Source organism: Thermobia domestica, chromosome 7 (assembly GCF_964235325.1).
Source record: "Thermobia domestica chromosome 7, izTheDome1.hap1.1, whole genome shotgun sequence".
NCBI classification, from domain to species: Eukaryota; Metazoa; Arthropoda; class Insecta; order Zygentoma; family Lepismatidae; genus Thermobia; species Thermobia domestica.
Window position 1 is genome coordinate 181,813,795 of NC_137460.1, and position 15,362 is coordinate 181,829,156.

General features: G+C 36.8%; 1 protein-coding gene across 3 annotated transcripts in view; it reads left to right on the top strand.

Moving 5' to 3' along the window:
- Positions 1-15,362, top strand: part of wds (WD repeat-containing protein wds) — a 66,447-nt gene that overhangs the window by 32,328 nt on the left and 18,757 nt on the right. For all 3 annotated transcript variants that reach the window (XM_081765646.1, XM_081765648.1, XM_081765649.1), the window contains exons 3-4: positions 1,762-1,858; positions 3,298-3,461. In XM_081765646.1, coding sequence (XP_081621772.1) covers positions 1,762-1,858; positions 3,298-3,461 — 261 coding nt within the window. The remainder of the gene's footprint in view (positions 1-1,761; positions 1,859-3,297; positions 3,462-15,362) is intronic.

Genomic DNA, 15,362 nt, shown 5'->3' on the forward strand with positions numbered 1-15,362 from the left:
TTTTTATTTAAAAAATTAAGTGATTAAATCAATCCACCCTGGTTGCTTTTGAGGAAAATCACAAAAGTAAAATTTTAAGTAAGTATATCGCTTCAAACTAAGCGAAAAAAATTTAACTAATGTACTAATTCTTTACTGCCACAATTAGTAGATCAGGAAACTTGCGTTCTTCAGGAACCTGCTGTGCATTAGAATCTCAGAACAGCAAAATGGATTTTAAACAAAATGAAGAAGCTTTGGTTTTACTTAAGCGAGTGTAGGCGTAGTTTTACTTGTTTATTCTCTATATGCTGACTATGGCCATACTAGTAACTATTATTACAAATTACTTATTTTCTAAAATTCCCAGTGGTATATGAGTAGAAAATTCCTATAATTTTCTAATTTTTGTATTATGTTATTTTGTAGTTCTATGATGAGTTGATTTCAACCGTACCTAGTACATTAGTCAGGGTTTACTTAACTAATTAGATTTATTGTTTAAAAGACCCCAGGGCTAAGTCGCACGCCCCATGATAATAATAATAATAAAACAAGACTACGTTTCGGTCTTGTTCTGTGCTAGTTTAATCTATTTTGAATTGTTACCGCCATCTCTCTTATATTTGGCTTTATTGCCCTCCAATTTCCTTGTCCTATTAACAGAAACACTCGCATCCACTCCTTGCATTTTCCCGTGAAAGCCATGTATCCTGAGTTGGATTGTTGTATTACAGCTTATAAAATATTGCTGGAGCTCCTTCGTGGCTAAGCGGTTAGCATACGCGCCTTTGGCTATGTGGTTCGATTCCCGATGGGGGCTCATGTGGTTCGGATTCCACGTTAATCAGTAGGTCCACGTCTCATATAGCCTCGCTGCTGAACGGGACGTTAAACTCAAAATCAATTCAACTCAAAATATTGCTGAACTGGACATATACAGATATTTACCAGATTACCATGAGTTTAGACAACTTTTCGCTCTCAGAACAGCTAGAATAATGGAAATTGCGTGGGATTCGTGTCTCTGAAACGAACTGTAGAAGTCCGAGGATGTTACGTTCAAGTCCGAGAATTGGGCGTGCCAAAAGAAGTGTTCAGCTTCATCCCAGTGTTCCTCAAACCACGTTACAACTCCAGTTGTATGAATGGTTGCATTATCATCCCACTTACCTGCATCACAAACTTCACTCATGCTTCAAAAACAATTCTCACGGATTAGAACCTTTACTGTTAAGAACCAAATACATTCGGTGACTGTTTTACTGCGGCGTTTCCTTTCTTGCGTAACGAAACTATTAATTATGTGATTACAGTTACAGATTTAAGAGAAGATGTTTATTACTTGCTTTATCCAGAAAGTTTTTTTTAAGTATTTTGTAATTTTATAATAAAATTATAGTAGTTTCTATATTATTCATTTTTCTAGTTAATTAAGAAAAAAATGTATTCCTTATGCATCATTTTTTTAAAATCTACATGGGAAGGTTCATATGGTTAATTACATATCAAGAAATGTTGTGGAAAACCGGGAAAAGTTAGGGAATTCTTTCCCATAATTTTTGTGTCACCCTGTATATTGTTCTTAAGTCCAGAAAAAAGAGGCTCCTCTACCTAACTTTGATTTTTGCAGCCTATCAGAATTTCTTGTTTAAACTTCTGTTAAAATTTTATCTTGTATATGAGTCTCGAATTGTTAGTTTGCTTTTGTGATAGGTCAGGTCCTAGATGTAAATATCCTGTGTGAATTGTTGCTTGCCTCACTTTTTATTTTCATTGCAGAAACCAAACTATACACTGAAGTTCACGCTTGCGGGTCATACAAAAGCAGTGTCCTCTGTTAAATTCAGTCCAAATGGAGAATGGTTGGCTAGCTCATGTAAGTGTTTATTTTCCCTCTTCTATCTAAGACAATTACAAAATTCTTCCAATCTAAGTAAATTTTGTTTAAGTTGAAATTTTGAACACCATATGTTTGAAGTAATAGTTAATTTCAGCGATTGTTGCGAATACTCTAAGTTAACTTTTTTATTATTATTATTTTATTTTTGTAAATTCACAAAAATACCATCCAAAGTGATCGCCAGCTGCTAAGTCACTCTCAGAAAACCTGAAAATGGGACAATTATTCAATCTCTGCAAAACTAACACCGCTTGTCCGGAAATTATACACTTCCGCCTTTTCTGTTCTGAATAGGACAAAGATCGAAGTGAAACCTATGCTTGGAACATCGAAGCTAGAGAAATAAAGTCGTAGATGGAACTTTCCATGACCGAATCTGTGGGAAAAAGATATGTTTTTTCATTATCAATTACTACCCCTTGCCGTAGATATAGTGGCCACCGCGCACACCTTTGCTGCGTGGAGACCCAAATCCTACCCCTGTGGAAATTAGCGGGGTTTGAGGTGCATTGAGCTTCCCCTTCCCCGGACCTAGTTTGCATGTTAATGATACGGAAACGAGGGGTGGTGGTGCAGAATGCCAAAGTTTGTTCTACGAGCCTGGAAGAAAATAAAGCAACGTTTTTCACAACAACGATGATTGCATGTATTGACGCAAGAGATATCGTACACCATGAATTTGTACCTCAAGGACAAACCATGAACCAAGAATTTTTACATTGAGATAATGGAACGTTTGTGCTAGGCAATTAGGCACCGTCGACCAGATTTGTAAACAAGTGACTGACGGCTCGTCTTGTATGATATCGCAATGTTTCACACTGTTTTTATTCAAATATCTCCTCTTCTACTCTTCCTGGAGCTCTCGTTTCACATTTCTTTGCTTTCTCTTATGAAAATGTTGGTCAAACAGAAGCGACTAATTCACTTTCAAAACTGCTGTGGCAAATCTGCAAAGAAGCATCCCGAAAGATTATTTTTCTACTTGCTTCTGAGAACTGTAGAAACATTGGTTGTTGTCTGTTAGTGGAGGGGACTATCTTGGTATGACCAGTGACCATTATTGGAGAAGTTTGTGTGGAACTTGTCTGATATATAAATGGATAACCGTTAATCTGTTTATTTCTCATGCTTTAGAGCAGCATAATTAACATCGCTTTTTATATATATATCTGTCAGTTAATAAATGCAACCTACTTAATATAAATGCAACCTGCTTCTCACGGTACCATGTTTTATACATATCTGTATTGTAGGTGAGGTTACCCTGTTTAAGATTACCAAAGTCGTAATTCGAAACAAGTTTTCTCTGGAGATACTTCATTCACCTAAGTTTTCACTGTGTATATTGAGAAGTATTTATATTACTGGTTCAGTAGTTCATAGTGAAGTAATTACTTTTTTTTTCCTTCCAGCTGCAGATAAGCTAATTAAAATATGGGGAGCTTATGATGGGAAATTCGAGAAAACTATATCTGGTCACAAATTAGGCATATCAGACGTTGCATGGTCAAGTGATAGCAGACTGCTTGTTAGTGCGTCCGATGACAAAACACTGAAGATTTGGGAACTAAGTTCTGTAAGTATCAAAACTATTAATTTACATTCGTTCGTTCTCTTTCGAACTGTGTTTATGTACGCAATATTTTGAATGGAGTTTTGACATTATTTTCTAATTAAAGCTGGTAGCATCGTAGGTCTATATTAACATTTGTCAGGTAATTTTCGAATCGTCCATACGTATACAACGTGTTTGTTTACATGATAACATGGTTTTAAGACCTTAAAGTTTTGTTTCTCCTGTCAAGGATCTGGCGTTCTTACATTTAAACAAGTTAGAAAATATTGATTGGCGTGTACCTTCCTCCTCACCTCTGTTTCGAAGTTCTCCACATAAATTTGTCAGCCACACAAAAGATACTGGCGACACTGTCTTTAATCTACTGTCTTCGTAGATCATGTTCGTTCCCTTTAAATATGTCTTCATATAAACTATTCTGATCTAAGAGAATAGATTTTCCAAAAATAAGTATAATGTTATTGTTACAATCAGTGCACAAAGGAGCCATTCCTGGTAATGGAGTTAGAAATTGATGGAGCTTTCTTTGACGGCGTTTAAAGCTTCAACCCTGTGTAATACGTTATACAGTTAGTCATCTATGACAACCTATGACAGAGCCCTTCCCGCTAGGGTGTGCCTTTGGTGCATGTGATTCCGGGTTCAATTCCTGAGAGGAAAGTACAATACATTTAAGTTCATAATAATTAACTTTCAAAGTATCCGTCTCCTTTAGCCTAAAAGCCATAACTGAAGACGTTAAACAAGAAAATTCATCCTGTGACAGGTAGGCAACGTACGGATGTAATATTTTGATACAGTAGTGTCCGAAATTTAAACGTAATGACTGTTCGACGACAGGGTACAATGAACGTAAATTTATCACACCAAAGGAAACCATGATATGTCTGTAGCAACATATCGCACATACCCCAGTAGAACAGCCAATATTTCCTAGAATCATAGTAGCAAGGACTTACACAGCGCAAATACAAAAAGTGAACCACAACTCATACTATAAAAGCAGTGTTTGACATACTGCCAGTATCGGAAACAGATTAATACGGGTATGGTGACCCGCAAATTTTTCGACACTGACGCTTCATGGTAAAGATTAGGTTGTTAAGCTCTTCGTGCAGCCGATTTTACTCCTCACAAAGAGAAGTGCAGAGCTCTCCGCGTGTTCTAGGGAGCAGCTGTCCGGCTCCAACATCTCTTTAATGTGTCTCAAGCATGTTCAGTCGAGTTTAGATCTGAAGATTGCGCTGGAAACTCGATGTATTGGATGTATTCCATCGCTGAATAGTCGTCCACCAAATTGGTAACCTGACAACGGGCAATGGGTAGAAACTGGGTCAAAAAAAAAAAAAAAAAAGTATTCAGAACCTCGTCCTTGTACCTGTGGGCAGTGCTATTTCCTGCATCGAAGATAATCAGGTCCATATGAACATCATTATATGTGCCTAGACCAGTATAACACTACCACTAACCGATCCCTTTCTACATTGTTCATGCGATCAAAGTGGGTTCTTGGTTCGCGTCAAATCAGTGTGTGATTGTAATCGATCTAAGAACTGTATCGAGATTCATCCGTGAACAGTACGTGGTTTCATTCATTATGGGTCAACTAACGATGTTCTCGACGGACTGTAAATGGGCCCGTGCACTGGAGACACTGGAGTAAATGGGCCCACGACTTGTGCATTGGAGTCAGTGGAACCATGGTGAACACATGTTGCAGGTCGTGTACAGTTCGTGACAATGAAAATGTTACAAAAAGTTTGTCCAAATTACTAACACACTCTTGTGTGCTAATACATTCAGAAATATACGTCTCGATCGACTAAATGCTCCTGATGTTCAATCCAAGTCGTCGTCGTCCTCTCGCTGTCTATAAAACAGTCTGTGTGACGTAATATACTATTTCCATTCATACGGAATAGAAAACAGGAACAATGTTTACAAGCTTTATAGCTCGCAAACCATCTTTTTTCATTCGTTTGTTCTGAAATGCTTTTGTAGAGCCTGAGAAAAAAAAAAAAAGTCAAAATGTTCCCATAGCTTCATAAACGCCTTTATTCACATTCTTTCCCTTCAAAGACTGCATATCACATCAAACTAGGAAGATGCTCCTTGTGAAATCTATGGTAATCGTCAATCACTGCAGTAGGTTTTGTACTTCCCGAAGTCTGTAATGCGGGCGCAGAGCTCTAAAAGCTACTGACAGAAACGAGTGTTATTCAATGATTAATTTCATGTTTTTCCCCAGTAATTGCAAGCAAATGATCCAGAGGCGCAATTTGGGCAGGACAAAGTGTAATTTCTCCCTCTCTTAAGTTTAATAAACACATATTGTTTGATCAAATGTATAGTAAAACACTGATATAAAAGTGAAACTCTTATGTCGGCGTAGAATTCTGCCATATCGTGATAAAGCTTTTCACAACAACAACCGACAGTCGGACTGTAGACCCTGAAAACTATGAATTCGACACTAATATCGTTTGTATTCTATTACTTTTACATGTGACCTTTTCCCCTCCGAGAAATGGATTCAGTTTCGTATACCCCATCCCCCTACACATCCACAGTGTATATTTTTCAGATAGTGATTTATATGTATACTAAATTCGTTTGAAATTCCTCCAGGAATCCATGTTTCGTCGTATGATTTCACTAGAGGGTTTTCCCACCTGAAAAAAAACCCACGTTAAAACCCATCTGAGTTTTTGAGCTTTTTGTTAGTATATTATTAGTACAATTAAGGTGATCACATTGAAAGTGATTTTTATCAGATTTTGGACTTTTCTTGGGCAAGTTAGATGCTTTCACGTTAAGGGATACAACAACATTCAACATTGACACTTTTATAAAGTTCTGCATAAATAAAATGAATTAAAATAAAAAAAAACCTTCAGCTTGATATAATTATAGAACAATTTAATGTATGGTTTGTGTTTATAGCCTATTTGAAGTAAAATTTTCAATTTTAGAAATACTTTCCGTGAATAGCGTGCTCGCCGACTTGGCGATGCCGAGGGACGTTATCTCTCATACGTTTGATGGGTTTAAAGCCATAGCTGCAGGTACTACCAGTAAATATTTAATGCATTCGTAAAACTATTAACATAATTTTTATTACCTCTGATGGTAACACAAGTATTCTTCAGTAAAATTTGGTTTTCCAACAACAACAGTTTAGTTCAGTTATTTGTTGTTACTTTTCAAGTAAGCATTCTGTAGAATCAACACCAGCGATAGCGTAAAAACTCTTGTTAAATTTCAGAAGCTTAATGCTCAGAGTTCCGAAAATTACGTAACGCTTACTATTTCCAGTGCTGAATTCAAACTTCTGTACTAATGGAAGTTTCAATGTACAGTTAAGAAAGCTGCAGTTTCGAAGAAAGAAAGAAAAAAAAAGTCGCGAAAGAAGTGCTAGGGAAATTCCCGCAATTGAACGCACAAAGCATCGGAAGTGAATACTTCAATAATTAAATTATTTATTTTACGCTGGAAGATATTTAATTTCATTTAAGACATTTTGAAACATTTACTTTATAAAACATTTAATTTTTTTGGAAAGAACCGTCTTGCAACAGGGGCGTCGTTAGCAGGGAGTAGGGGGGGACGCGTCACCCTAGGTTTTAGTCAAATACATTTAAAGAAACTAAGATAACTTTGTATATATAACTTTTGTCGGAAAGAGGATTTTGATTTTAATTCATCCGCCCCCCCTCCCAGATCTAAAAAGCTAACAACGCCAGTGCTTGCAACAAGTACTCGGGAAATTCCAGTAATTGAACGCACAGGGTATCGGAAGTGAACTTTAACAATAAAACCATTCATTTTACGCTGGAAAATATTTATGTCATATAAGACATTTCGAAACATTTATTGTATGAAACCAGGGTTTGAAAAAACCCGGGTATTTTTGAAAAAACCCAACCCACCTGGGCCCATGTGGGTTTTTTCGGGTTTTATTGGGTTTTTTCGGATTTAATTGGGTTTTTTCGAAATATTTCAATCTCTTTGGGGTAAAATGTTAAAATATGATTTACATTTTATGAGTGTCATTGTCACAACTTGTAACAACTTTCTATTCACTGCTGTTTTGAAAAAATTGCCGCCACTTTGAAATTATATAGTGGATCGCCGAAAAAATCCATACAGCAAATTTAGAAGGTCTTGTGCTTCTATCCTCAAAATATCAACTTAAAAGTCCGAAAATTGCACCTTGTAGCATGGATACCAGCTATTTTGAAAAATGGCCGCCATTTTGAAATTTTATGCCGCCAAAATATATACAGCTAATTTAGTCTCTCGTGCTTCTACTTTGAAAATTTCAACTTGAAAGACCTAAAATTGCGCTTTGTAGCGTGGATATCAGCAGCGGCGCAAATTTCTCTTCAACATTGGGGGGATGGGTAAGACGGTATATATACATATATATATATATATATGCGAGGTACAAAATATTTATGAAGGCGAAAAACAATGCTGGGGAGGATTACCCACGTCGGTCCCGGCGTCCTCAACAGAGGACATAAAATATGACGACATTATTATTGCTTTATAACTTTAAAATCCGACTGGCAACATTGAAAACTGTTTACAAGGGATGACCCAAATATAATAATTCCCTGTAAACAGTGTTCAATGTTGCCAGTCTGATTTTAAAGTTGTAAAGTAATAATAATATCGTCATATTTTATGTCCCCTGTGTAGGACTAAAGGACAACATGGGTAGGGGAGCAGAGTTGTCTTCAACATTGGGAGGCGGTCAGATTTGAGGCTTATTCTGGGAGGTATCAATTTCATCTCACTTTCCTTTGTGACAGTTGGACACAAATCATCACATTTCTTCCTAAAAGACACATTTCCAATTGGATTATTGAGAGGGACAGTTCCAAGATTGTAAGAGTTATGTGCCCATCATCCCCCCGAGATTTTCGCCAGTGGATATTAGCTATTTTTTTTTTTTAAGCGCGCCATTTTGTAATTTTAAGTTGGTATGGTGCCAAAATCTAAACAGAAAATTTAGAGTGTCTCTGGTTTGTATCCTGAAAATTTAAAAGACCGAAAGTTGAACACTGTGTGGTAAAGGCAGACAAACGAACAAATGTAGATCGAGTCATCCTAGGAGCCTCAGTGACGTTTGCCAAATATGAATACCAAATAGCTATATTAATTTAAAACAAAGACATAATTCATTAAAATGTCTTAAATATTTTTCAACGTAAAATAAATGGTCTTATTGTTGAAGTTCACTTTCGATGCTTTGTGCATTCAATTACGGGAATTACCCGAGCACTTGTTGCAAGACCGTTCTTTTCCGAAAATTAATTTAAAACAGTTAACAAAGATAGACCTATAATTCATATTTTATAAAGTAAATGTTTCAAAATGTCTAAAATGAAATGAAATATCCTCGAGCGTAAAATAAATAGTTTTTGTAATCGTTATTTACGTCGTGGTTCGGAACAACTTTCATTTCTCATATATCCCCTTTTCTTAATTATGATTCCCAGTTACGCCATGACGTAAATGATTACTTCCCATGCTTGCCGTTCCACTTACGATGACTGGGGGGCAAAGTCAATGGAAATGCAAGCAACGTAAGGTTTGTTGTTAAGCTACACGTATAAAGAAAATTAAATGTTAAGCATGTAACAAATGATAAAATCACTTTTCGGTAAAAGAAGTATAATGTTACTATAAGAGCACAAAAACTACATACTTTTATATTTCCAATATGCTCATCATTAACAATTTAATACCATTGATACGGTAGTGGCTTGGCTTTGATTATAAACGACGTGGTGGCATGAAATAATAACTCACGTGTTTCTTCGGCTAGCCTGTTGAAGTTGGTCCCTCATCGTCCTGTGTTCGAGGATGTATGCTGGTTTTGGAGTTAAGGTCCCAAAGTTAATTTACTGCTTCTTCAGTGATGGTTCCACATAGGAGCTACAAATATAGGTTTTGCTCCAGGAGGTCGTTGCCGCTGTATTGTCAAATAAGTACACTCGCGTAAAATTTGATATGAAGAATAACGAACTGTCACTTTCACATATGAATAGATCACTTATTCTCTTTTAATTCAACATAGAACGCTTACGTGTACACACCCGTCTAACAATACAATAATCACAGGCAGCCTAAACGCTGCTTTCATGAAAGTGTAATTTGGGCGAACGGACGTCAACACGTTCCCCTTGAACTGGCCCACGGCGACTGCCCCTTTCGTTCAGTTAGCTAGTGCGTATATCTTTCCGGGCTGAAGCTCTTCGGTGATGACGTATGATGACAAGTTCACACTCTTTGGCTAAAGAAGTGCGGACATTTTAAATAATCAAATCAGCGTTGAGCACCGTCAAGAAGTAAAGTTATTTTGCGACTTTCCCGTTCCTTTCGGGACTGAGAGCGTTCACAAAGGAAATCACTGTCTCTGCAACGTATGTCCATATAAGGTTACGAAATCTAACGGAAGTCTACTAACACAGATGAACAAACATTCCAAAGCGTTGACAAAGAGTTTCTAGAACACTTGGGTTTATACGAGGGTTGGTTAATAAAGTTCCAAATAAACATATTCTTTCAATATTTCTTTTAAATCGCAAAAATGAGTTGTAGGACGGTGACATTTTATTGTTGAAGTATTCACTTTCGATGCTTTGTGGGTTCAATTGCGGGAATTTCCCGAACACTTCTTTCACGACGGGTTTTCCCTCAAAATGCAGCTTGCTTTACTGTATATCGAAACTTCTATTAATACTGAAGTTTGAATGCAGCACTTGAAATAGTAAGCGTTACGTAGTCTTCGGAGCTCCGAGCATTAAGCTTCTTAATTTTGACAAGAATTTTTACGTTATGCTAGTGTTGATTCTACAGAATGCTTATTGGAAGGCTAGCAACAAATGACTGAACTTAACTGTTGTTGGAAAACCAAAATTTTTTACTGAATGCTTTTCTTACCATCAAAGGTAAGAAATAATACTAATAGTTTTACTAATGTATTTACATATTTACTGTTAGTACCGGCACCTATGACCTTAAACCCGTCAACGTATGAGGGATAACGTCCCTCGGCGGTGTCGAGTCAGGAAACATACTATTCATGGAAAGTATTTTCTAAAATATACAATCGCTTACTTTACTTCAAATAGGCTATAAGCATAATGTACACGTTAATTTGTTCTACAATTATCTCAAGCTAAGGTGAGGGTTTTATTTATTTATTTATTTATTCAGTGCATTTAGAGCTTTATAAAGGTCTTATGTTAAATATTGTCTATCTTAACATGAAAGCATATAATTCGCCCAAAGAAAGTTTAAAATCTGATAAAAATAACTTTCAATGTGATCACCTTAGTTGTACCAATAATACACTAACAAAAAAGTCAAAAACCCAGGTGGGTTTTAAGATGGGCTTTTTCAGGTGGGTCCAACCCTGTATGAAACTTGAATTATATCTTTGTTTTAACTGGGGCTCCTGGGATGATTCGATCTACATTTGTTCGTTCCTCTGCCTGTACCACACATACTACAGAGTACCACTTTCTGTCTTTTAAGTTTAAAATTTCAGGGTACAAGCACGAGACACACTAACTTTCCTGTATAGATTTTGGCAGCATGCCAACGTAAAATTTAAAAATGGCGGCTTTTTTCTTTCAAAATAGCGGGTATCTTCGCTACAAAGCGCAATTTTCGGTCTTTTACGTTGAAATTTTCAGAGTAGAAGCACGAGACACACTAAATTAGCTGCAAACATTTGCAAACATTTTGGCGGCGATCAAACGTAAAATTTCAAAATGGCTGCTATTTTTTCAAAACAGCAGTGAATTGAGAATTGTTGCAAGTTGTGACAACGATAATCTTGAAATATAAATCCCATTTTAACACTTTTACCCCGAAAACATTGAAATATTTCCAAAAAACCCAATTAAACCCGAAAAAGCCCATATGGGCCCAGTGGGTTTTTTAAAACCCTGGTCCACTACGTTTTTTTCAAAGTCAAAAATTTCTAAAGATATGTAAACATGTAACAGCAACAATGCAATATTGTAATACCACCCAGTTGTTGTCGTTGTGCAAAAGTTCATCCCGTTATGACTGGGGAAATAAGTTAAATTAAGGTTGTAAGATTTAATATAGAAGTTCAAACATCACAGGTTAAAGAAAAGCATGTAATAACAAATCTCATATATGAAAATAATTTCGGCTTTAAAGTAGCTGTGTCTACATTTCATTCAAAATTGAACTTCTGAAATGCACAGTATGGGTGTAGCTAAAAGAAAATAAACAATAAGAACGGTCTGGATTCGAACCTAGGACCATCCACATGAACGTGCTTTTTTTATTATTACAGATTTGCATCCAGGTGGCACACTTATGTCATTTCCATTTTTTTTTTTTTTTTTTTAACTTGTTCTTTTCAAAAGTCTAACATGTTTACAACGATTTGTTTCATTTTCCACTAGAGCTTCGAAAAAGGTGATTTATATCTAAGTATTTGCCTCATGCTGTCTCGGTGAAAATGAAATGAAATCTTTGAGTTTTACGTCCCACGATTATGCCGCCAAGTCTGAAGGAGACGGTGAAGATGAGAAGTGAATGAAATGGTGGAATGAAGAAAGTGGGAGGAAACGGGAGAACCCCGAGTAAACCTACGCACACGGTGTTTGTCCACCACAAAGTTATTTTGGCGAGGGCTGGGATCAAACTGGACCCCATGCACCAGAGGTGAACGCTCTACCACAGACACCGCGGCCCCAGGCTGTCTCAGTGTCTAAATATCAGGCTGTCTCAATTAACACAATAGTAACAAACTTTTACTCCTAAAAAGTGTTCCTGAACAAAGGGAAGTTCATTATGCATCTTGTAACTAAGCCACAAGAGGTCTATGTTCAATGTAACCGGCGCATTTACCGAATCAACTTTTGAAATATTCCATTCTATTAGTTTATCAACGTAACTAAAGGAAAAGTATATGAATGACTGCATAGAGTTCTCCGTTGCTGAATAGATAGTCTTGGTTCGATAACTAAGAGGTTCATGACTCGGATCCCGTCTCGAAAGCTGAAGAATTTTTAAATTCTTAGTTCACTAGACCTTAAGATCTTTCTCTCCTTTCACAGTCATCTGATGCTCCAAACAGAGTTCACCACCTTAATTTGACAACTACTTAATGTGATCCTCGCAGTTCGGAAACTTCGGTTTGATTTCGTGGTTTGCATTTTCTCGGACCATGCGTTTGGTTGACGGGAGTTGCAGTTTGGTGTTCTCATGTCGGCTGCATGCTGATCCTACAATGAGGGCGTGCCTCCATGTTTCTTAGGAGAGTAACGTTAGCTCTTGTGAATACTGCGGTATGGTGTTGTTGTGACATAATATAATTTTTCCATTTAAACATTTTTCATGTAGCCATATTCCACAAAATATTTAATATTGGGTTCTTGCCAAAGATGTCCAAACTCAGGAGCCCGCTTCGAGTAACTCGATCTCAGTAACTAGGCGCGAGAAATGTTCTGTAGAGTTGATAGCAAGCTATAGACTCAGTGTGATCAATGAGCGCAAATACTTGCTAGTGAAAGCCACATTGCGGTTATCAAACCTAAGCTTGTCCTTACTGCGTGCGAACCCAATGAGGTTAATGAGCGGGAAATGGAGCTAGATATTTAAATTATGGTAATCCTCGAGGCGAGGCACTTTTTGCTAACGTGGTGCATATTTTATACACCATTCCTTAATTATATGTTTTTCTTTTATATTGCTTTTGTATACATACTTCAAACCATCATTACACAAAACATCATAACATACAATAAATAAATAAGGCGACAGTCTCTTCTATCGAATTTCTTTCTCTTTTAGCAATATTTTATTTGCATGCTCTTTACCAGTACTATACATAAAAAATCGAGGGGAACATGGTGGCTCAGTGGTAAAGTGTTCACCTCTGGTGCGTGGGGGGTCTGGTTCGATTCCAGCTTGCACTAAGTAGGCTTTGTGGTAGACAAACACCATGTTCGTGGGTTTTCTCGGAGGTTCTTCCGTATCATTCCATGATTGCATTTATTTCTCATCACCAGAACCCGGATCTTGTTGATCTAAAATTTTCTAAAAAGTGGCCTATAAAATGACACTAAAATTCCTGTAAAATGACCCTAAAATTCACAAAAATTTACCTTAAATTTTTTTTTTTTTTTTTTTTTTTAACGTTTATTTCGTTAAACATTGACATTTTTTAAATATCTATTGGATTTAATTAACGTTTCTCACTCATATTCAAAAAGTTTTGTTTCCGTTAGTTGCAGTCCATCGAACAGTCCATTGTACGGCATTGTACGTACTGAAACCGTCAATTCACTCCCAACTTGAAACTAGGAAGCACTCTTAAACAATAAAAGTTCGCAAGTGTAGATTACATGAGAATAATAGATAAAAACCCTGTTTAAAATCTTTGTACTCCTTCTAATCCATTTTTAGTTATTCGCGTGAAAGACACATCCTTTGTGGTCAACAACCCAAAACTGTCTGTCTGGCCACCTACCAACATCCAACATCCCGCTACAGCTTAGTTTTCATTAACTTGTTTAAGAATGCAGTTTTTCCACCCCAATAGTCAGAAGCGTGAAAAGAGTTTTCAATTTAAGATTTCCTTATGTAGAAGAAAAAGAATAAAAAGATCATAAGTGATATAAAAGTGACCTTAAAATATTAAAAATGACCTGAAACTTTAAAACGGCAAAAAGTGCCCAAAAGTTGACCCTAAAGAAATATATTTTTAGAACCTAGAGTTGATTGGTAACGTTTTTATTTGAACTTGCCTTGTCCTATACGTAAGAGAAGAAAGATCGGGCCCTGCTCATCACGGGTTTCGTTTAGCCTGGCCGGCATAAATTTTTTTTAACATAAAATGTCACTATACGCATTATATTATTATATACAATACAAATAAGTTTGAATTACAGTTCCGATTTGCCAAGAACTATTGTATTTACTTCCGGAATCTAAATACAGAGTATTACTATAAGAGCTTTCTTATCCTTAACCTTAATATCTTTCTTTGTTGACTGAAGTTTCTGATTCGTATGAGATCGAACTAGCCCGAGCTTTACTGAGTTTTGTCATGAGTCTGATTGAGATTAGTGAGCTCGAACCTTATTGGGGATTAAAATACTGAGCTCGCGCAAGTCTGAATAAGCCACAATTTCAAAATACCCGCCTCTCATCCCGACTCAGCTTCTCATAAAAAGCCTAAATCAGACGTGAGACATAAAATCAACCTTCCGTGGAGAATGTAGGAAATGTAAGAAAGACAAGTATCACTACTCCGATATCTCATAATTAAAAGAAAAGATGTTGGCACTAAAAATTAGTCTGTCCATTCTATTCGCATTAAAGTTTTTCATTGATCACATTGTAGTTCAGCATCTCTCTCAACACCAAGACTATGTGTTACGTGGGCCTATAGCTTAACGTGGAATCCTACCGCATGTTTCATCGGGAATCGAACCCTGGTTTCCTGTACGGTAACCACATAGCTACGAGAGAGCTATCTCATGTTAAGCTTGTGCTCCACTTTTGTTATGAATGATTTATTTCTTTCACACACGGACAGGTTAAGAATCCGCGGAAACTAGAAAGACATGCTATTGTTGTAAACAATCGTGAGACAAATATAGGATTTAGTCACAGTAGAGAACATCGAATCACTTCGTGTTACCATCAGCTACTGAATGTGAGTCGCAGAATAATTCCATGTTAAGACGTCCGTAATGCCACCTAAACGAAGACCAAACCAGAGTTGTAACACAGACACTGGTTCTTAAATGATAGACGTGTTGAGTGTGTCGCGAGGATCAGTGTCCAAGGTGATAACTGCCTAAAACTCAGGTGAAAACGACATTGGCGGAAAGG